The sequence below is a fragment of the Pongo pygmaeus genome, chromosome 8 (genome assembly GCF_028885625.2).
Source record: "Pongo pygmaeus isolate AG05252 chromosome 8, NHGRI_mPonPyg2-v2.0_pri, whole genome shotgun sequence".
NCBI lineage: Eukaryota > Metazoa > Chordata > Mammalia > Primates > Hominidae > Pongo > Pongo pygmaeus.
The window spans coordinates 30,292,639-30,314,913 of record NC_072381.2 but is presented as its reverse complement, the minus strand read 5'-3'; the positions used below and the strand labels follow the sequence as shown (position 1 = coordinate 30,314,913).

Here is a 22,275-nt window from a genome sequence, read left to right as displayed (position 1 = left end):
CAGGGCCACAGAAACCAGGACTCCCTACAGTGAAGAAGGGAACTTTGTTTCTTCCAAAGCTAGAGCATTGTGGAAGTGATTTTTCAAGTCTTAACACCATGCTATTATGACATCATTGAAACTGAGACAGGGTGAAGACATTTAAATGGAAATATTTATTTTCTTAAAAGTATAGCTTAATTTTCCCTCTCCAAGTTTGAGAAGGAATATTGGGAGGAAATGGGACAAGATGACACAGGCATTTGGACATTCACTGCAAATCCTAGGGCGTTGCTGCAAAGCATCCTGGGTCCAGTTCCAGTTTAGGAAACAACCTCACAGCCTTTTTTCCACTCGGACAGGTCTCTGCCTTCACAGTGTTTCTTCCAGCCTTGCCTGAGGACGAGAGGGAAGCAGGAGCAGCAGAAAGAAGCATGACAATCCAAACTGTCTTAGTTTCAAAGTCCACAGAAATTAACCAAAATCACCAGCGGAACCCTGGGTTGGGTTTCATTTGCTTCTGTGATTCAAGGATGCTGTCCTTTTGCCTAGTTCAGACTTTTGTCACCTGGTTTTCTCCTAGCCATTGTTAGCTTCAGCAACAAGCAATCAACTTTTGTAAGGATGGGTCATTTCATGACATACCCACATCTGTGAAAATTTGGGTTCTCTGAGTGGGGCCGGCTGGCAACGTTCACCAGAACACAGCAGCAGCGAATGCAAGGCCCCAGGCTCAATGCTGGGGGCGCTTTCTGCTGAGGCACCATGACACAGACCTGCTCACTTTCCTCTCACTGCTGCTCATTCTCTTTCCCTGCAAAATGTTGCCGTAACCTTCAAAATCTTATCCAAATCTAGAGCAAACTCAAGCTTTTTTTTTTTCCTCTGTTGAATTGACTCAATTGACCCTTTCCAAGTCACTTTAGAAAATACCTTTCTCCATTGTTTGGAATATGTTCATATGAAAAGCAATTGCAAATTATCTTAACCTAATCCTATCTCTCCCTTCCCATTCTATGTACTTCTATTTTCACTGCACACCTGCACACTGAAGGAAAATATAGACAAGGTCTCGTTCCATTGGTCAGACCACTCTGTGGAGGTGAGTTTGTCAATTCCACCATAACTGTGATAAATACACACACTAGGTTTTGCCCATGACAGCCCAAATCTCCCAAGGAAACACTCTTACCAATAGTTCATTCCTTGTGTCTCTTTAACAATTTTCCTGGCACAGATAATCGCATCTGTGAGGTCATCAGTGATCAAGGCTGTAAAAGAGAGAAGACATCAGGGTTAGGCGAGACTTTGTTGTTGGAGAGGGACCCCAACTCAACTTTATTTCACTTTTCTCAGTCTTTTTGGATCAAGACGGTTGGAAGAACTATGATTTTGCCTGCAAAGCCACAATCTCATTTTCATTAAGCTTCTTCAAAAAGAACTTTTTTTTGTTGTTTTAAGACCATTTTCATCTTGTACTACCTGACGTTTCAGAAGAAGAGCCCAATCCTGAAGGGTTTTTGGAAATGTGTTTAGAGAAGATGCCACGCAAGAATGTTTTTTATGTCCTAAAGAAATAGGCGCAGGCCAGGCGTGGTGGCTCAGACCTGTAATCCCAGCAGTTTGGGAGGCTGAGGTAGGAGGATCACTTGAGGCCAGGAGTTTGAGTCCAGCCTGGGCAACATAGCAAGATCCCATCTCTACAAAAAGTAAACAATTAGCCAGGTGTGATGGTGCACACCTCTAGTCCCAACTACTCGGGAGCCTGAAGTGCGAGGATCACTTGAGCCCAGGAGGTTGAAGTTGCAGTGAGCCGTGTTCACACCACTGCACTCCAGCCTGGGCAACAGAGTGAGACTCTGTCTTAAGAAAAAAAAACGGCACAGAAGACAGGATAGCACAATGTTTTCTCTATTTGGGTTAGTTTGACATATAAGATCTCTTTAGAGGTAAATATTAAACTTTTGTCTATTGTCATTTCAAATTGTGCCTGAAAAAATTTTTATCCAGGGTTTTGTTTTGTTTTGTTTTTGTTTTTGTTTTGAGACAGAATCTCATTCTGTCACCCAGGCTGGAGTGCAGTGGCACAGTCTCAGCTCACTGCAGCCTCTGCCTCCTGGCTTGAAGCGATTCGCCTGCTGCAGCCTCCCCAGTAGCTGGAATTACAGATGTGTGCCACCACGCTGGGCTAATTTTTGTATTTTTACTAGAGATGGGGTTTCACCATGTTGGCCAGGCTGGTCTCAAACTCCTGACATCAAGTGTTCCACCCACCTCGGCCTCCCAAACTGCTGGGATTACAGGTGTGAGCCATCGCACCCGGTCTGGGGTATTTTTCATATGGAGAAAGTTTTAAGTCAAATACATCTATCTCTATCTTTATTGCTTTTCCTTTTTTCTGAAACAGGATCTCACTTTGTCACCCAGGCTGGAATGCAGTGGCACGATTATAGCTCACTGCAGTCTCAACCTCCTGGGCTTAAGTGATCCTCCCACCTCAGCCTCTCAAGTAGCTGGGACTACAGGCATGCGCCACCATGCCCGGCCATTTTTATTATCTGTATTTTTTGTGGAGAGAAGGTTTCACCGTGTTGGCCAGGCTGGTCTTGAACTCTGGGGCTCAAGTGATCCTCCTGCCTTGGCTCCCAAAGTGCTGGTATCACAGCCAGCACTGTGCCCGGCCATTTATTACATTTTCTATTGCTTCAGACATAACAAATCTTTTGATTGAAATGTATTATTTGATATCCACATTCTTTCCTGCTTGCCTGAAAAGTAGCTTCAGAATCCTTCTCAACACAAACATGACAGAAAAAGGCAAATAAAATTTAAAAGTCCGACATCACTTCTGTTGCAATTTGGGTCTCCAGGAACAGATGCTGCGATGGGTTTGAGGGGCTAGATATTCCTCAGGGATCCACACCTATGAAAGGAATGGGGTGGAGGAAGCAGGATGGGCAGACAGAGATGTCCATTTGTGACGCAGACCCAGCAATTCCTTGGGCAGCCCAGCCATGAGCTCCCGAGTGAGCACTGCCCATCAGAGTGGTCCAAGTCAGGCCCACATGCCAGGTCCACATGCCTCTGCCTCACATGTCACTGGGTCTGGGTCACCCCGGAAGGGAACAACCTGCACCTGAAGCCAGTCCTGAAGCAGGTGGCAGGTACTGTCTGCTCATCACACAACTGCAGCGGGGGCGGCATGTCTTCCCTTAGCAGGGGATCTGGGAGGCCCATCTCCATGACCACCACAACCACCAATCAAGGACAAAAATACTCAAACCACTTGATCTCATTTCTGCTTGTCAATTACGCCAAGGTTTTGTTTTCTTTTTCTTTCTCTCTTTTTTTTTTTAGAGAATTGGATAATGCTTGATGTTGACAAGGGAGCGGGAGAGGCAGGTTCTCTGGAATATTTGCTGGTGGGAGTATAATGGATTCAATGTCTCAGGAAACCAACACAGCAGCATGTGTTTATCCTTTTGCCTAATAATTTCTCTCTCCAGATCTATCCTAAGGAAACAGTCATGACACTAGACAAATATTTCTTTACAAAGTGGTTTACTATAGCTTTATTTACAAGAGTTAAAATGAAAAAAATCTAATTTCTCATAATCAGTGATGTTCAAATTAATCATAATACCTTCATTTAATAAAATAAAGAGCCATTTAAATTATGTTTTCCCAGAATGTTTTATAACATGGGGGAAATGCTCCCAATGCAATGTTAAGTTCCCAATATCATAAAAATATCCACTGACAGCTGTATTGGCTAATGCCAATATGGCAGGCATTAGCAACATGTGACAATTTACATTTAAATTATATTTGTTGACAGAGGAATGGACAAAAATATGTTTATATAGAGAGTGGAATATTATTCAGTCATGGAAAAGAAGGAAATGCTGACATTGGCAGCAGCACGAATGAACTGAAGGAGATTGTGCTAAGTGAAGGAAGGGAGACCCAGAAAGACAAATACCACATGATTTCACTCATATGCAAAATCTATCAAGTTGAACTCATAAAAGCAGAGAGTAGAGCAGTAGCTGGTGAGGAAAATGGGGAGATGCTGATGGAAGGGTCCAAACTTTCAGTTATAAGGTGAGGAAGGTCTGGGGATCTGATGTACAATATCGTGACCACAGTTAATTATACCGTACTGCTTACTTGAAATTTGCTGAGAGTAGCTGGCCACGGTGGCTCACGCCTGTAATCCCAGCACTTTGGGAGGCCGAGGCGGGTGGATCACTTGAGGTCAGGAGTTTGAGACCATCCTGGCCAGCATGGTGAAGCCCATCTCTACTAAAAATACAAAAATTAGCCAGGTGTGGTGGCACACACCTGTAGTCTCAGCTACTCAGAAGGCAGAGGCAAGAGAATTACTTGAATCTGGGAGGCAGAAGTTGCAGTGAGCTGAGATTGCATCACTGCACTCCAGGCTGGGTGACAGAGCCAGAATCTTAAGTGTTCTCTCTCTCTCTCTTTCTCTCTCTCTTTCTCAGTCTCTTTCACACACGCACACACACACACACACACACGCAGTAACTATGTGAGGTGATGGATTTGTTAAACTTGATTGTAATAATCATTTCACAATGTATACAAAAATAAAATTATCATGTTATTTACTTTAGATATATATTATTTTGATTTGTCAATTATACCTCACTAAAGCTGGGAAAAATTCAAAAACTATGAATTTTAATTAATTAACATTAAACATAATTAAAACTTCAGTTCCTTATTTGTTCTAGCTACATTTCAGATACTTTATAGCCACTCATAGCTAGTGGTTCTCATGTTTGACAGCACAGATGGAAGACATTTTCATCATCACAGAAAGTTCTATCAGACACCACTGGTTTAGAAAAAAAAGACAGTCATTAATTCACTAATACTTTAAGAAGGATTGGCTCTTAACTGTGGGATCACCAATGCTCTTAAGTCTTTGCTGCGTATTTTCTAAAATTTGTTTACAGTAGAAATGCACTATTTTTGATACCAGAAAAAAATAATTTAAAAAAATGCTAGCATAAAATGTTACATTTCAATAGAGCATTGTAATACCAGATTATTTTGTTAACTCTGTTGAAAGTGGAATTTTCTCTCGAGCATGCTATTTCCCTGAGTTGCTAATTTTGTGGCTTTCTCAGTTCGGCTTAACTAGAAGATAAAGGTAGTGACAGATTTCTTTTAAGCAAATTTATCCTGAATGTGACTTAATTTTTATTTAAAACAAAATTCTATTAATCAGGAGAAAAACTAACAAAATATATCATCTGTAAGAGATAGCAATTGAAACAACATATGCAAATTCGCTGGCATTTGGTTTACAATACTACAGTGAAAACTAAAGCTATATCAGCTTATAAAAGTCTCTTGCCTATCTTCTCGACATATAAATATTTCAGATAATAATAGCTATTACTACTAGCTTACGCTTTATAGAAATCTCACTCTATGTCAGGCACATGTTAAATCTCTTCACGCAAAATCTCCATCAGTCCTCTGAACAACCATTTCTGTGGGTACCATTTTATCCCCATAAACCGAGGTCACACACCCAGTTAATGAGCCTGTATTGTGATAGAGGGCTTAAATTCTGTTTTCCTCAGAATTTCCAACAGAAGTCACTTAAGCAAAGATTCCTGCTCATAAAACACTATATGTTAATAAAGTTAATAATTAAAATATACTTTATTAATTTTTCAAGTAATTATCTATTAGGTTATCCAAATTTAAGCATTTGGTACCTGATACATGTTCAGGTTACTTAGAGACACTTTATTTCGGGTGCTTGATAAATGCTGAGACACTGTGGTTTGTGTTTGGAAGTGGTCTAGCATATTTTCTGGGAGATGTGGGTTTGGGGCGGTCTCTAGAGGTTGGAGGGACACAGATTATATAATACATAGTGAGGAGGAAGCAGATCACATTCTATTATTCTGGGATTGGAGGTCATCCCAGGCATGTACAGAAAGAGCACATTTTGTACTAGGGGCAGGGCAGTTTGTGGATGCCCTGTAAGTATTTCTGGGAGGGTCGGGCCATATAGGACCAGGAAGCGGACACCGAGTACAGTTGTTTGTCTCCTCCTACTTTGTTAGAGCATTTTGTTGTGCAATTGGGATGTTTTGAAAGTTGGACTTGACTGAATTTGCTTGGGAAAATATGTCAGGGAAAGTAGGGACTGGAAAATCAAGAGCTCCCTCCGGCCCCCCAGCCCTGAGCACTGAGATGTCGTTACAAGAAATAGCCACAGAAGGGCAGCAGAGGGGCAGAAATGAGTTAAGATGGCACTTTTTAAACGAGGACTCTTGCCAATAATTGTTTCTGCTCAATTTACTTTAAATAGACAGTTCTGTCCAGTCAAACATGAATAAAGAAAGGGTTATGTTGAACAGCAAAGAATCGTTTATTCTTCCACATCCAACAGAAAACATCAACAATTTACACAAAAAGAGCTTCAGTCCTATTTTCAGTTATGTTAGTTCTACTTCAAAGTATCTGTGTCTCTCCTCGGCATCCTCCTGCCTCCCAAGTGAAATCTAGCAGCCACCACACCCTCGATGTTCATCTCTTTCCCCCGTGAGATGACAAAGGCCAATTCAGATACCAGGGTGATGAAAAATAAGATTAATATAAGTGCACTAGACTACACTAGATAGAGTCAGTAATCATTTTTTCCTCAAATGCTCTTATTTTAATGAAATCTGTGCTGTTGGGGGTAAATACTGTCATCACATCAGGCATTTTGTACACTGTGTGTATGTATATGTGTAGGTATATGAACGTGTGTGCTTATGTATGCTTTGTATATATGAATATAGCATCAATTTTCTGTCCAAATAGTTTGGGGAAAGTAGGAAGGAATTTTAGGAATACAATTTGGAATGAGACTGAGGAGACTGTCTAGCTTCAGAAAATGGTCACGGGCTAGGTGCAGTGACTCACGCCTGTAATCCCAGCACTTTGGGAGGTCGAGATGGGAGGATCGCTTGAGCCCAGGAGTTTGAGACCAGCTTGGGCAACATGGCAAGACCCCCTTCTCTACCAAAAAAAAAGAAGAAGAAGAAAATGAGCATGAAGTGTATCTATGCTGTACATGCATATAATGTCACATACCTTGTAAACACACCCTAATGCTAACTTTTTTTTCAGTTTCCCAGGACAAACGTCCCTACTTCTGTAATATGTGGGACAGAATGACATTATTCTAATAAAAGCCTCTCTGGCCTGAGGCTAAGGGAGGCCTGCCATGGAGGGTGGTTAGTATGCAAAACCAACATCTTGTTTTCTATTTTAAGGCTATCCCTGAAAATCCCATGCTCTTCACGATAAGAAAACAGATATGAGTGTCCTTCTACCTCTGACCATGAACTGTCCAACACTTTAATTTCTTAGAATCTAAGATTGTCTTGCAGATAGACCCTTGCCCCAGGCTTCCTTAATTGGGATGAAACTGAACAATATTAAATTAGTAATCTGCATTTAAAGTCAAACATGACCATGAAGGAGTCACAGATTTCTCTTCCCACTGTAAACAACTAGAAAACTAGACAAAATAGATGAAAAATTGTTTTCAGATATGGACAATTGGCACTGCAGGATCATGATCTTTGAGAGAAAGAAAAACACAGTGAACCCTGTGATTGCCATGACTTTCTGCCCAGAGGAGTTCTGCAGACCAGGGAGGTAGAAGCAGGCAGGGGATGGCCATCTAAGAGGAGGAGACAGACATCAGATGCCAAGGCAGCTCAGATTTTGTGGAGAATACCTGGGAGGCAGGAGCTACCCAGAAGAAGAGCAGCAGAAATCTGCAAAGGGATTCCACCCAGTCTTTGACTGAAGGCTAAACTGGGTATACACAGGTAAATTTCCACAGGGCTAGGCAGAGAACTACCCCGGGAGCGGGGCAATTACAGACCTCACAGGGCTGGAAGACATTTGATTTCTGACTAGCCTGAGGGAATAGACCTTGCTGAATCCTCAGCACATTCAAAAGAGACACTGTATGCGTAGTCATGCCTTAGTAGTGGGACTAAACTGGCCCTACCATAAAGACTACTCCAGAACTTCACCAACAAAGTTTAAGAGCAAGTCTTAAAAGGGTTACATTGATCAGAATAAACTTAACTGGTTGGCAAAAGAAATTCAACACTCTTTAAAGGAAGACAGCGCAGTCTAGACACTCAACAATGTTGCATATGAAGCAGGATAGGTAGGCAAGGAAGCAACTGTGTCCTCAGGTACGGCAGCTGTGGTGACCATCCAGTCAACACCATGAGCCTCAGCATTCACACTGTAGGCCAGCTCATTCAAACAAAGCTGTCTCCAGAAGGGAATTTCCCCTGTAGGGAACATGCGCATTTTGACTTTACCTGTCCTCAGACTGACCCTTTGCTCATTATAATAATAAAAAACACACAGCTGGGTGGAGATTTAAGATGCTAATGAGACATGTGACATATGAACAACCATGTACAGCTACTGCGCAAATGCACCAAGAGGACCGCCCAGAACATGCTTACTAGCAACACCTCTTCCCACCCATTTATGAATAATCATGGAAGACTCCATTAAAGGGAGCATCCCTTGCGCCGGCCTTTGATGTCTCATCCTTACGAGCAGCCTGCCCTGAAGTCTCTCTCAGGGTGTACTGTCCATTCTGCACCTAACTTTCAAAATATTCTTTTTCTTTTTCAGTAAATTAGTCTATGCTACATCTCCTTTGCTGTGTATCTCTTGTTGAAATTCTTTTAAACTAAGAAGACAGGACTCGAGGACTCACAACAGCCATCAACACACACACTGTGTATGTATTCAATAGAAAATGATTCCTTGTGCAGAGGCAGGGAAATGTGACACATACCAGGAGAAAGATCAGTCAAGGGCAAGACCCAGAAATGACAGTTGATTCTATAGCAGATAAGAAATTTAAATCACTTCTTATAAACATGCTTACTTATATCAAGGACTTCAAGAAAAACATGCATAAAACGAAATGAGAGATACAAAAGTTTGCCTAACACCAAATAAAAAACACAGTATCTGAAAAGAAACATCCAATCAATAAGCTTAATAGATTAGCATTAAAAAAAAAGTAACAGTGGACTTGAAGACACAACAATGGAAACTACTGAAAATAAAACACAGGTAGGGAAAAAGGCTAAAAACATGAAAAGCCATGGTGATAAATGGGACAGCATCAATGATCTAACATAAGTGCCATTAGAATCCTTGAAGGAGAAAAGAAGAGTATTAGAAGAAAGAATGATTGAAATGTTTTCAAATTTAATGAAAATTATAAACTCAGAGATGCAAAATGTTAATGAATACCAAGTAAGATAAACACAAATATCACACATAATCAAATTGCTGAAAATGAGTGATAGAGAAAAAATCTTAAAAATGACTAGATAAAAAGGACATATTACATACAGGGGACAGAGATAAGAAAATCATTGGTTTCCCATCATACACAAGGCAAGCCAGAAGGCAATGTAATATCTTTAACAATTTGAAGCTAAGCATGATGACTCACAGCTGTAATTCCAGCACTTTGGGAGGCTGAGGATGGCTTGAGCCCAGGAGTCTGAGACCAGCCTGGGCAACATGGTGAGACCCCATATATTAGTCCATTTTCATGCTGCTGATAAAGACATACCTGAGACTGGCCAATTTACAAAAGAAAGAGGTTTAATGGACTTACAGTTCCACATGGCTGGGGAGGCCTCACAATCATGGCAGTAGGCAAGGAGGAGCAAGTCACATCTTACATGGATGGCAGCAGGCAAAAAGAGAGCTTGTGCAGGGAAACCCCTGTTTTCAAAACCATCAGATCTCATGAGACTCATTCACTATCAAGAGAACAGTGCAGGAAAGACCTGCCCCCATAATTCAATTGACTCCCACTGGGTTCCTCCTACAACACATGGGAATTATGGGAGTTACAATTCAAGATGAGATTTGGGTGAGGACACAGCCAAACCATATCACCCATCTCTACAAAAAATAAAATAAAAATCAGCCAGGCATAGTGGCATGTGCCTGTGGTTCCAGCTACTCGGGAGGCTAAGGTGGGAGGATTGCTTGAGCCCAGGAAGTCGAGGCTGCAGTGAACTGTGATCATGCCACTGCACTCCAGCCTGGGTGACAGAGCAAGACCCTTTCTCAAAACAGCAACAACTTGAGAGGAAAACAACTGTCAGCCCAGAATTTTATATGTAAAGAAAATATTTCTCAAAATCAAAATAGAATAGATATTTTCAGACAAACAAAAGCAGAGAGAATGCTTGCTAGTAGACCTCTAGTCTAAAAAAACCAAAACCAAAACCAAAAAGAAGGTAAAGAAAGTTCTTTAAGCTGAAGGAAAGTGATATCAATTAACTACTTCCCCAAATAAATCCACCAAAGTAATGAAGAGTATTGGAAATAGTAAATATATAATAAATATTATAGAACCTTTTTCCTCATTTAAAAATTTATTTAAAGACAATTTTTAAAGCAAAGATAATAAAAATGGATTGTGAGTTATATAAATATAGAAGAAAAATGCATGACAACATGGCACAAAGGATGGAATGGGAAAAATTAAAGAATACTCTTAAGAAACTCATATGTTATATATGAAGTGGTGTGTTATTTGAGGGTAGAATGTAATAAGATAATAATGCCTATTGGAAACCCTAGAGTGACTACTAAAAACAAAATAGAGATATAGCTAACAAACCAATGGAGGAAATAAAAGATAATAATAAATATTTTTTTAAAATTCAAAAGAAGGCAGAAAAAATGGAACCATGAAGAGATGGCATAAACAGAAAAACAGAATAGCAAGATGGGATTTAAAACTAACCATATCAATAATCACATTAAATGTAAATGATCTAATCAAGGTTCCACAAAGTATGTCCCACAGGCCAACCTCCCGTTTCTGTAAATAAAGCCTTATTGGAACACAGCCAGTCCCATTCATTTACATACTTTCTATGGCTGCTTTCACACTCTGTCATGGGTGAGTAGTTGCAATCAAAACCATATGACCTGAAAAGCCTAACATATTTACCATTTGGCCCTTTAGGCAAACATTTGCTGACCTATGGTTTAATCACTCCTACTGAAAAGCAGTAATTACCAGAATGGATACAAAAGCTACACATAACTATATGCTATCTGTAAGAAATTCACTTTAAATATAAAGACACAGATGGGTTAAAAGTAAAAGGATGGAAAGAAACATATTATGCAAAGACTTCCCCAAAGAAAGTGAGAGTGGGCTATATTGCTATCAGATAAGGTAGATTTCTGGATGAAAAATAGTACCAGAGTTAAGGAGAAACATGGACACCAGTGATAAAAGGGTCAATTCACCATGAAGACATAACAGTCCTCAATGAATATGTGCCTAATAACAAAGCTTCAAAAATGGACAAGACTGAAAGGAGAAATAGACAAAACTAAAATGATAGTTGCAAATTTCAATATGTATCTCTCACTATATGATAGTTCTAGTAAGATCTGTCTAATAAGTTCTCAGTAAGAAAATCAGAAAGGAAATAACAGTCATTTATAGAACATCTACCCAGCAAGTATAAAATACACATTTTTTTTTCAAATGCATTTTCACCATAAGACACATTTGCTGTGCTGTAAAACAAGGTTAAAGACATATTAGAGGTCTGAAACCATATAGACCAGGGATCCCCAACACCCTAAGCACAGACGGATACCAGTCCATTGTCTGTTAGGAACCAAGTCACACAGCAGGAGTTGAGCGGCAGGCAAGTGAGCTAAGCCTCATCTGTATTTACAGCCACTTGCCATTGGTTGCATTACCACCTGAGCTTCACCTCCTGTTGGATCAGTGGCAGCATTAGATTCTCATAGGAGTGGGAACCCTATTGTGAACTGAGCATGCAAGGGATCTAGGTTGCACGGTCCTTATGAGAACCTAATGCCTGATGATCTGCCACTGTCTTCCATCATCCCCAGATGGGACTGTCCAGTTGCAGGAAAATAAGCTCAGGGGTCCCACTGATTCTACATTATGGTGAGTTGTATAATTATTTCATTATATATTACAATGTAATGATAATAGAAATAAAGTGGACAATAAATGTAATGCGCTTGAATCATCCTGAAACCATCCCACTCCCTCTGGTTCATGGAAAATTGGTCTTCTGCAAACTGGTCCCTGGTGCCAAAAAGGTTGGGGACTGTTGATATAGACCATATTCTCTGACCATAATGAGGTGTGACTGGAAATCTATAATAAAAGCTCATCCTGGGATCATCCTTCACAATCAGGCTGGGCATTCCTCTTGCCTTTCTCCCTTATTGAGTCCCTTGTTTCCTGAACCATGTCTTCCTCTTTATTGTTTTAGTTTATCCTTTTCGTGAAGAATGTTTTCCTATAGTTTTGTGAGAGAGGGTGCATGGGAGGTGAGCTGAATATGTCATCTTTGCCCTGAAGAATATGTCATCTTTGCCCTGATGGATCCACTCTCTACCCTTCTCCACCATGCTCTGTGCACTCAGAGGCTGACACACGCAGTTGCCATCAATGGTCTCCCATGTCTTCTGATTTCTGAAGGGGTTTAAATAAGAGTAGGCATCAGCAGGAAAGGGACAGAGGAGGGACACTGAGGTTGGGATATACATATAATATCTTCCAGCTTTCTTTCTGTCAGGTCACTCAGCACAAGTCAAGTCCCTTGAAGGAAGGTCGCAGATCCTAGAAGGTTGTCCTCTCCCTGCAGACCCTTTGTACCTCGGTGCTGGTCATAGTTCTCTTTCCATTCTTCGTTGGGCAAGGGGGTGGTAATTGCCTGTGATTCCTAATCCCTTACTTCACTATTGCCATGTTTTTTCTATGATTTGACCAGATTTTTGTAAGTAGAGTCTTTATTAATATTCTCCTCCAATTAGCCAGTTTGTGTTTGTTCTGTCTTCCAGCCAGGATTCTTTATCATACAGGAGGTAAAAAATTTAACAACTTGGTTCTCAGAAAATGTACTTATTCTATGCTCAAAGTGTATTGATAATTTGGTAGCACAGAATTTTATATTGGAAATGGTTTTCCCTAAGAATTTTGAAGACTTTTTCCATTTTCTTCTAGCTTCCAGTGTTGTGGTTGAGAAGTCTGATGTCACTCTGATGCTTGATTTTTTGTATGGAACTTTTTTTTTTCAAATGGAAGCCTGTTGCATATTCCGTTTTTCTACAGTGCTCCGAAATTGTATGAGGATGTTCCTGAGTGTGAGTGTAAAATAATCACTTTATCCAAGGGGGATACATTCCAAGACTCCCAGTAGATTTCTGAAATGATGAATAGTACCAAATTGTATATATACTATGTTTTTTAAGGCAGATAACTGAGACTGCTACTAAGTAACTAATGGGCACGTAGTGTATACAATGTGGATATGCTGGACAAAGAAATAATTTATATCCAGTATGAGACAAAGCAGAATGGTGCAAGATTTCATCACACTACTCAGAATGGCATGCAATTTAAAAGTTATGAATTATTTATTTCTGAAATTTTCTATTTAATACTTTTGAGTCACAGTTGACCATGAGTAACTGAAACTATGGAAAGCAAAACCATAGACAAGGAGTGACTGCTGTACTGGTCAGGTGATGAACCTTACAAATTGAAATCACATGCTCTTTAGTTCTGGAAATGTTTTTTAAAGGTTGTGTCCTATCTATTGTTTCTCTTCTCTCCTGCTAAAACATATTTTTATACCCATTTATTTTATCATTCTTATTTATCCTATTTTTCACTTATCTCTTTTTTTAACTCTGCTTTTAGAGAGATTTCTTCAATGTTATCTTCTTACTACTTTATTGAGTTTTCCATTTCTGTATCATATTGTTAATTTCCAAAGGCTCTTTATTTTGTTCTCTGAATGTTTCCTTTTTCTTTTTTTTTTTTCAAAAAAAACATCTTGCTTTGTTTCATCCAAGCATCCTCTCTTATCTATCTGAAGATATTAATGATAGTTTTCTGAATTTGAAGTTTCATTTCCTTGCATAAACTCTGCTTTCAAAAAGTTTTATCTGTTTGGTTTTTGCTTCACTTTTTTTCACGTCACTGCTACTCCTCTGAAGTCTGGTGAGCCTTGGCTCTCTGCAACTATTTAAGAGAGGGGCACTAAAGGCTGGCAGAGCCCTGTGCTCAGAGGTAGGGATTTTCAACTGTGGATCTCACTGCAGGGAGGTTTGACCAGTCTTGTTCACTGGGGAGTCCCACTCAGAATCATTAGTAATTTCCTTTCAATTTGGCCAGATCCCTAGAAGAAAATCTTCTCATCTGGAGAGTCTGGCCTGGCTGCCATCATTGTGGGGTCTGAGTGGAGAAGGTGGTTGGAACTATAGAAACTATAACTTAATCTCCCATGTCTGTGGTCTGGAGCTCTCACCCTCAAAGATTGTTGAGGTCTCAGTTGAGAGGTTTTCTACTTTACTCGTCTAGAGGAAAAAGTCCCAGTATTCTGCCAGGGTGAGTGAGGGGCAGTCAGTAGGTGAATGCCTCAGGAAGGGACTGGATGTTCTAACTACTCCTTAAGTGAATTTTAAATGTGTCTTCCTGTTTGTAATCTGTCTTCATTCTAACTTCCAGAAGTAGCTAATGCTACTGATTTTAGAACTTTTTGTTGTTGTTGTTGTTGTTGGTTCCATGTTTGCTTCTCAGCTTTCTCTCTGCTGGTTTAGGATTCAGATTTCTTTAATCACTAAGTTAGTCACCACTTGCCTCCTGCTTTCCAGCTTCTAAATGTTTTGGTATTGTTTCCTCTTCCATTTATCTTGTATATGTGGATTTATCTTTTTATCTTATTGATTCTCGAATCCCTTTAGTATTAATTTGGTAGGACACCAAGAGGGAGGAGAGGGGTATTGGGTTTCTATTGCTGCCCTAACAAATTACCACAAAAGTAGTGGCTTAAACACTGCAAAATTTCCTTACAGTTCCGATGGCCGGAAGAGTGCCAGGGGATTCACAGGGCTGAAGTCAAAGTGCTGACAAGTCTGTTTTCCTTTCTGGACGCTCTGCAGGAAGATCCATTTCCTTGCTCACTTGAGTTTTGGCAGAGTTCAGTTCCTTGTGGGTGTTGGACTGAGATCCCTGTTGCTTGCAGGTTGTCACCTGAGGGCCATTCCCAGCTTCTAGGGACCACTCACACCCCTTGACTCATGGCCCCTTACTCCATCTTCACAAACAGCAATGATGGGTGAAGTCTCTCTCACACTTTGAATCTCTCTTTCTTCTTCTATCATTGGAGCTTTCTCTGACCACAGCTGGGCAAGATTCTCTGCTTTTAAAGACTCATGAGATTAGGTTGGCTCCACCCACATTGTCCAGGATAATCTCCCCTGCCTGAGCTCAGATCCTTCCTCACATCTGCAAAGTTCCTTTTGCCTCGTAAGGTAACAGAGTGAGAGATTTCAGAGATTAGAGAGTGGACATTTGGAAGTTGGGGACTCAGCCCACCATGGGAGGTAAATGCACACATTTAATCCTCATATTTAACTGAAAGACTCCATTGGTGAGCTCTTAAGGAATGCTAATAAGATTGACCAGGACAGAGAAGGGTTCAAAAGTCATGCCTATGGAAAGTGAATATACTGAATGTTTTAGCTCAGAAGATAAGAAACCAGAGATGAGAGATACTTATAAATCATTTGCATACAGTTGATAAGTTTTTATGTGTAACATAAAGCAAACTTGTTTTGAATAAGCCCAGAAGGAAAAACTAGGATCGATATAGAAGGCTAGAAGAAGATAGATTTTGGCCTAACAAAGGAGTGTTCTAAATTAAGGGCTGACCAACAATCGGGAGATCTATCTCAGGAGGTAGTGATCATTCTTTATCAATGTTAGGGTAGGGACAATATACTACGTACCTTAACATATTATTCAGTCATTCAAACATTCAAACCCATATACTCATTATCTCGTACAATAGTTCCCCCTTATCTGCAGTTTCATTTTCCAAGTTTTCATTTACACTCAGCAGTGGTTGGTTAGTTTTATCAATATAACATATTTTGAGAGTCAGAGAGAAGGTGCTTACATACTTTTATTACAGTATATTGTTATAATTATCCCATTATTATTGATTGTTGATAACATCCTACTGTGCCTAATTTATAACTTACACTTTGTCATTGGTATCTATGTACAGGAAAAATCATAGTATATACAGGGTTAGGTATTATCTGCAGTTTCAGGCATCAACTGGGGGTCTTGGGATGTATCCCCCTTCAATAAGGAGAGGACTCCTGGATGTGGCAAAGAGAAGTTAAAACAGTTTATTTTCTGCTCTGAAAGAATTTGCAATAGAATATTTTATGACTCTCTGACTTCACTCTTGTTCCTCATTCTCTCCATTTACTCAATAAACATTTACTGAGCTCCTGCAATGGCCAGGCACCATTCTAGACATTGAGGATACATCAGTGAATGAAACAGAACTCTCTGCTCTCAAGGGAGTTACACTCTAGAGGGAGCACAGACAAGATGCCTTTGACTGAGCTCTGCCCTCTGCCTGTTCAGCATCTCTTGCATCAGTCTTCTCCATGTCACCAACCATAACCATCATTCAGTCTTTTTGTGGCACTTAGCTCAATAACTGCAGTGACACTTAAATGGTCTCTGCTTTAATCTATCCCACACCCTGCTTGCAGACTGATCTTGCTGAAGCAATGCTTAATTAACTGACCTCTCTTGGTTTCCTCTTGCAGGCAGAAATCAGTGAAAGCCTCTTAGCCTGCGTTTTTCACACTCGGGTGGTCGTTAGCCTCTCCACCTGCCTTTCCTGGGATTCTCTTCGTGTCACTTTGTCACAGAAAAAACAAGCCTCTCCCTACTCTCTGTTCATGCTTCACACCTTCCCACAGGCACCTCTTTGCTTTTGCTGTTCCCCTGGCCTGGGATAACTTTTCTTTATCTCTACCCAAATCTGCCCTATCATTTAAGTCTCAGGTCAAATATCACTGTGTCTGCAGAATTTTCCATGATTTTATTTATTTTTTTTATTTTTTATTTTATTTTTATTTTTTGGAGACGGAGTCTTGCTCTGTCACCTAGGCTGGAGTGCAATGGCACAATCTTGGCTCACTGCAACCTCCACCTCCCAGGTTCAAGCAATTCTCCAGCTTCAGTCTCCCGAGTAGCTGGGATTACAGGTGCCCACCACCATGCCCAGCTAATTTTTGTATTATTTAGTACACACAGGGTTTCACCATGTTGGTCAGTCTGGTCTTAAACTCCTGACCTCAGGTGATCCACCTGCCTCGGCCTCCCGAAGTGCTCGGATTACAGGCGTGAGCCACTGTGCCTGGCTCCATGGTTTTCTTAATACTGTCGCTTTCCTCTGAAGCCCATGGCACTCAGTGCACTCCTCCTTACATGATTAACTTCATGTAAGCACATATTCTCTTTTCTTGTCATGTCACATGAAAGTTCGGTAAAGCAGAATTCATGCCTGATGTATTTTGTTATCCTTAATGCTGTGCTCATATGTATTTCTGGAATGACTAAAGTAGAAGACATGAAAGTAAATTCTAGCTTAATTTCTAATGTTTAAGACATGTGGCTAGCTAAATATAGTGGCCCACACCAGTAATTCTAGCACTCTGAGAGGCCAAGGCAGGAGAATCTCCCTAGATCAGGAGTTCAAGACCAGCCTAGGTGGGACCCCATAACGGGACTCTGTAGCTAGACTCTGTCTCTACAAAAAAATTACAAAATAGCCAGGCGTGTGCCTGTAGTTCTAGCTACCCAGAGGAGGGAGGATCGCTTGGGGCCTGGAGGTCAAGACTGCAATGAGCTATGATCACATCACTGCATTCCAGCCTAGGCAAGAGAGTGAGACCCTGTCTCAAAAAGAAAAAAAGAAAAGAAAAAAGAAAGAAAGAAAAGAAAAAGGGAAAAGAAAAGAAAGAAACCTAAAGTGTATTCATCTCATTCTGCACAAAGAAGTACAAACTGCCTCCTTTGAGTGAATTGCTTATAGAAAGCAGCTGGCAGGCAGCTTCCTTTTTCTTACTGAAGATATCAAATATCTCTAACATGAAAGGGCAGTAGGGTTGTTTGTCCATCCCCTTGCTTTAGTGGAGGGCTTCAAAAAACTGTCCTACAAGGAATAAGTCATCTTTGGACAAGTCAGCTGCAGGATCCTGAGTGTCACCTTGGAAACTGTTGCATAATTTACCAATCTGAAACAGACCTATTTGCTAGCCTGAACTCCAAATTTTAGTTAAAGCAAGACATGGTTGGTGATCCCATTGTCGGCTTTCTTGCCTCTTCCTGAGGATGGCATCGTTGGAAAGTCAGAGCCTCACCTGAGCAGGCGACGTGGCAGTAGTTGTTCTCCTTCAGCTTTCCGCGTCTGCACCACGCGAAGCTGTTGATCTGGAAGATGCCGTAGTCAATGCTGCCATCATCTAGGACCGTCTGGGCCGTGGTGTTGTAGCCGCTCTCATAATACGCCATGCAGATCCCTGGAGGGGGGAAAGCCAGAAACGCCAGCAAAGGAAGTGCATCGTTTGCTCTAAGCCTGGTCTGAGGGCGAGTTTCCTTATCCCTGTTACCTGACTGCTTCCTCCCAATACACCTTGGGCAGGGCAGGGCGGGCATGCACCCAGGGGGCACACGAGGGGCACATCGGGGGCTGGGATGGCACACCTGAAGCTGCACACCCAGTCAGGGGCTGAGCCTAATCTAGACCAAAAGTCAGGTCCCCCCGCTCCCCACAATGCCAGCAGAGGTGGCATTATTTTCCCCTTCCCTGGCTAGTGTCGTAATGACAGGACTCCAGGAATAAGGACATGAGGGGCAGGGGAGGACGGAGAGGAGACCCAGAGAGCCACAGTTAGGCTAGCAGCCACCCCTGGGTGCGGTGAGGGCAGAGCAGGAGTAGTTGGGAAGACACAGCAGGGAGTGTGGCCAGGACCTTCAACATCTCAGGGGAAAGGTCAAGGACAGAAGGAGAGCAGGAAAGAAAGAGTCTCACAGTTTCCAAGGCTGAAGCCCCAGTAATTGTCCAGGCCAGCCCTCGAGAATATTTTTGCCAGTTTGCAACGAGTGTAGATTTTGGACTCGGCGCCTGTGACCAGGCAGCCAATGAGGGTCAGAATGCCCACAGCCTTCATCCTCAAAGCCTGCCGGAGACAGAACCTGCCAAAGAGCAGGAGAACAGGTCAGACGATCTTGATTCAGGAACTTTGAAATCCAGCGGCGGTGACTGTGCACAGCCCTGCCTAGATGCTGCCTGTCACTTTGGTCATTCAGTGCCACCATCAGGGAAAACCGGCCACTCTACAGTCCAGGGAAGGAATGCGACTGCAGGCTGTCTCCTTAATGCTTTTCCATACAGTAACTTTCAAGTCAATGCTGTGTTCTCAGGGTTAAGCAAGCGAAAAAATTAACGCTCCTTAATACACATCCAGGTGAAAACCACAGGGGGCATTTTTAGGATTTCTATTTTAATTCTATAAATAAAAAATAGAATACAAGGGTGAAACATTCCCTATACTGCTGACCCTTGAACAACATAGGTTTGAACTGCGTGGGTCCATTTATACGTGAATTTTCTTCTGCCTCTGCCACCCCTGAGACAGCAAGACCAATCCCTCCTCTTCCTCCTCCACCTCAGCCTGCTCAGTGTGAAGACAACCAGAATGAAGGCCTTCGAGATGATCCACTTCCACTTAACAAATAGTAAATATATCTTCTCTTCCTTATTCTTTTCTTAATAGCATTCATTTCTCTAGCTAACTTTATTGTAAGAATCCAGTATAGAAGACATAGAACATACAAAATATGTGTTTATTGGCTATTTATGTTATCAGTAAGGCTTCCAGTCAGCAGTAGGCTATGGAGTCGTTAAGTTTCTGGAGAGTCAAAAGTTACATGCAGATTTTCAACTGCAGGCGTCGGTGCCCGTGACCCCTACATTTGTTCAAGAGTCAACTGGATGTGTAGAAGCAGACACCCCATTTCAGCCAGAGGTGAAAGACACGTGGGCCTGTATGGAAAACTTTAAGAGTTATTGTTTGGGGGTTTATCGAAGAGTGAAGATTAAGCACCTACTCTTTCATTTTTCTTTTCTTGATTCAGTTCCAAATGTGGGAGCTTTGCTTCCAAAGTATCAGTGCTTTTATTTATTTATTTATTTATTTATTTATTTATTTATTTATCGAGATGGAATCTCACTCTGTTGCCCAGGCTGGAGTGCAGTGGCGCCATCTTGGCTCACTCCAAACTCTGCCACCCAGGTTCAAGCGATTCTCCTGCCTCAGCCTCCTGAGTAGCTGGGATTACAGGCGCCCACCACCACACCTGGCTAATTTTTGTGTTTTTAGTATAGATGAGGTTTCACTATGTTGGCCAGGCTAGTGTCGAACTCCTGACCTTGTGATCTGCCCACCTCGGCCTCCCAAAGTGCTGGGATAACAGATGTGAGCCACCATGCCCAGCCCAAAGTACCAGTGTTTTATCTTAGATTGCAAACGTATTGCTTTGCTAAGCTTCACCACACTCCGGGGGGCATCCTAAAAGTCTGGCGCCTGACTGGGGAGCAAGAGGGATGGATGACAATGCCTCACAAAAGGAGGAAAGCACCTGGGGGAGCAGAAGGACAATAAAGAGACCCCTGCGGAATCATCTGAAATGGGAGTAGGATCAAGAGAGCTGTCTCCTGCTGCCTACCGATTTTCCACAATCTCTTCCCCTCTTGAAATAATGTCTTCCCCAGATACAACAGCCTTGCTGGGATGGGGTGAAGTGAAATTTCTGACAACTACTCGGGATCCTGAACTTGATGTTCTTACATATGTTCATCCCGTGTCATTTTCTGCACTTGCCTAGAAACTTCTCCAGTAATTAGTTTCTCTCCCTGGGGCTGGATTCCTGCATTGAAAGACTAGGCCCAAAACAGGGATAAGTAGTCATCAGCAAGGCCACCGCACCGAGTAACAAGCAGGGCTTTAAGGTGACTAAGCAATAAGGTAAGGAACTGCATTGCATGAGGGGCATGTACATTACAAACGTGAATAGCAAGCATGGGCAAACCAGGCCTGCTTTTGTATGTAAAGTTTTATTGAAACATAGCTACACCCATTTGGTAATATATCATTGGTGGCTGATTTCCAACTACAGTGGCAGAGTTGAGTAATTGTGTTAGAGGCTATATAGACCACAAAGCTTAACATATTATTATCTGGCCCTTTTCAGAGAGAGCATGCCAGTCCGTGGTGTGCAGCATTGTGTTAAGCTGTGAGGGACAGACAAACAAAGTTTAAGATGCAGAGCTAAGGCCAAGCATGGTGGGTGATACCTGTAATCCAAGCACTTTGGGAGGCTGAGGCGAGCAGATTGCTTGAAGCCAGGAGTTTGAGACCAGCCTGGGCAACAAAGGTAGACCCTGTCTCTACAAAATATACAAAAGTTAGCCAGGCATGGTGGTGTGTGCCTGTGGTCCTAGCTACTGGGAGGCTGAGGTGGGAGGATCACTTGAGGCTGAGAGGTTGAGGCCATAGTGAGCCATGATTGTGACACTGCACTCCAGCCTGGGCAGCAGAGTGAGAGACCCGGTCTAAAAAAAAAAAAAGAAAAGAAAAGAAAAAAGAAAAAAGATGCAGAGCTTATAAATAAAGTTGGTTTCCATCCCCTGCCTTAGAATTTTACTGATCTCAAACAAGTCAAAAGAAAACCCGCAGCAATGATAACCCCAAGCATCATGTTCTACATCCTTCAAGAACCTGCCATTGCTGGTTCTCAGGGACAGGTGGCTTCATAAGACTAATTTAGATCTTACTGAAAAGGCAGATTCCTGGTGCCTGCCCCAGAGGCTGACTTCTCAGTTGAGTCTGTGGAAGAAACACTGCTCCACTTAGTCAGTGACAGGCAGCTCAGGTGAGTGTCCTGCATCCCCTGAAGCCATGTCTGATTCTAACAAGGCGCAAGTAATCCTTTCCTAGCTCGAGAACCTTTCTTTAGAGTGTTAGAGAAAGAAAAATTCTTATGCTTTGTTTCTCACCACCTAGAGATGCTAGAATTCTACTTCTTGGCGCTAAAAGCTATATCATCCTGCACGCTTGTGTTCTGAGGCAGGTGATAACTGTCCTCTGGGGCTTAATACCTCTTGTTTTTTCTCTTTTCCCCTCAACAACCCTCCTCATTACACAACTTGGCCAGGACCTCCCGTCCAAGTGAGAGCTGTTCTCTGAGGCAACAGTCTTGCAAACTTTATCACAAATTCCATTAATGAAGAAAGTTAA

The 22,275-nt window shown here is 41.7% G+C and overlaps 1 protein-coding gene across 1 annotated transcript; it reads right to left on the bottom strand.

The window, feature by feature from the left end:
* Window positions 1-127: 127 nt before the first annotated feature.
* LOC129006162 (lysozyme-like protein 1) lies at window positions 128-21,997 on the bottom strand. Its single transcript, XM_054435552.1, has 5 exons — window positions 21,813-21,997; window positions 19,008-19,171; window positions 18,337-18,495; window positions 1,172-1,250; window positions 128-375 (listed from the first exon to the last, which is right to left on the bottom strand). The coding sequence occupies exons 1-5, from the start codon at window positions 21,923-21,925 to the stop codon at window positions 303-305; spliced, it is 588 nt and encodes a 195-aa protein (XP_054291527.1). The 5' UTR covers window positions 21,926-21,997; the 3' UTR covers window positions 128-302.
* Window positions 21,998-22,275: the final 278 nt, after the last annotated feature.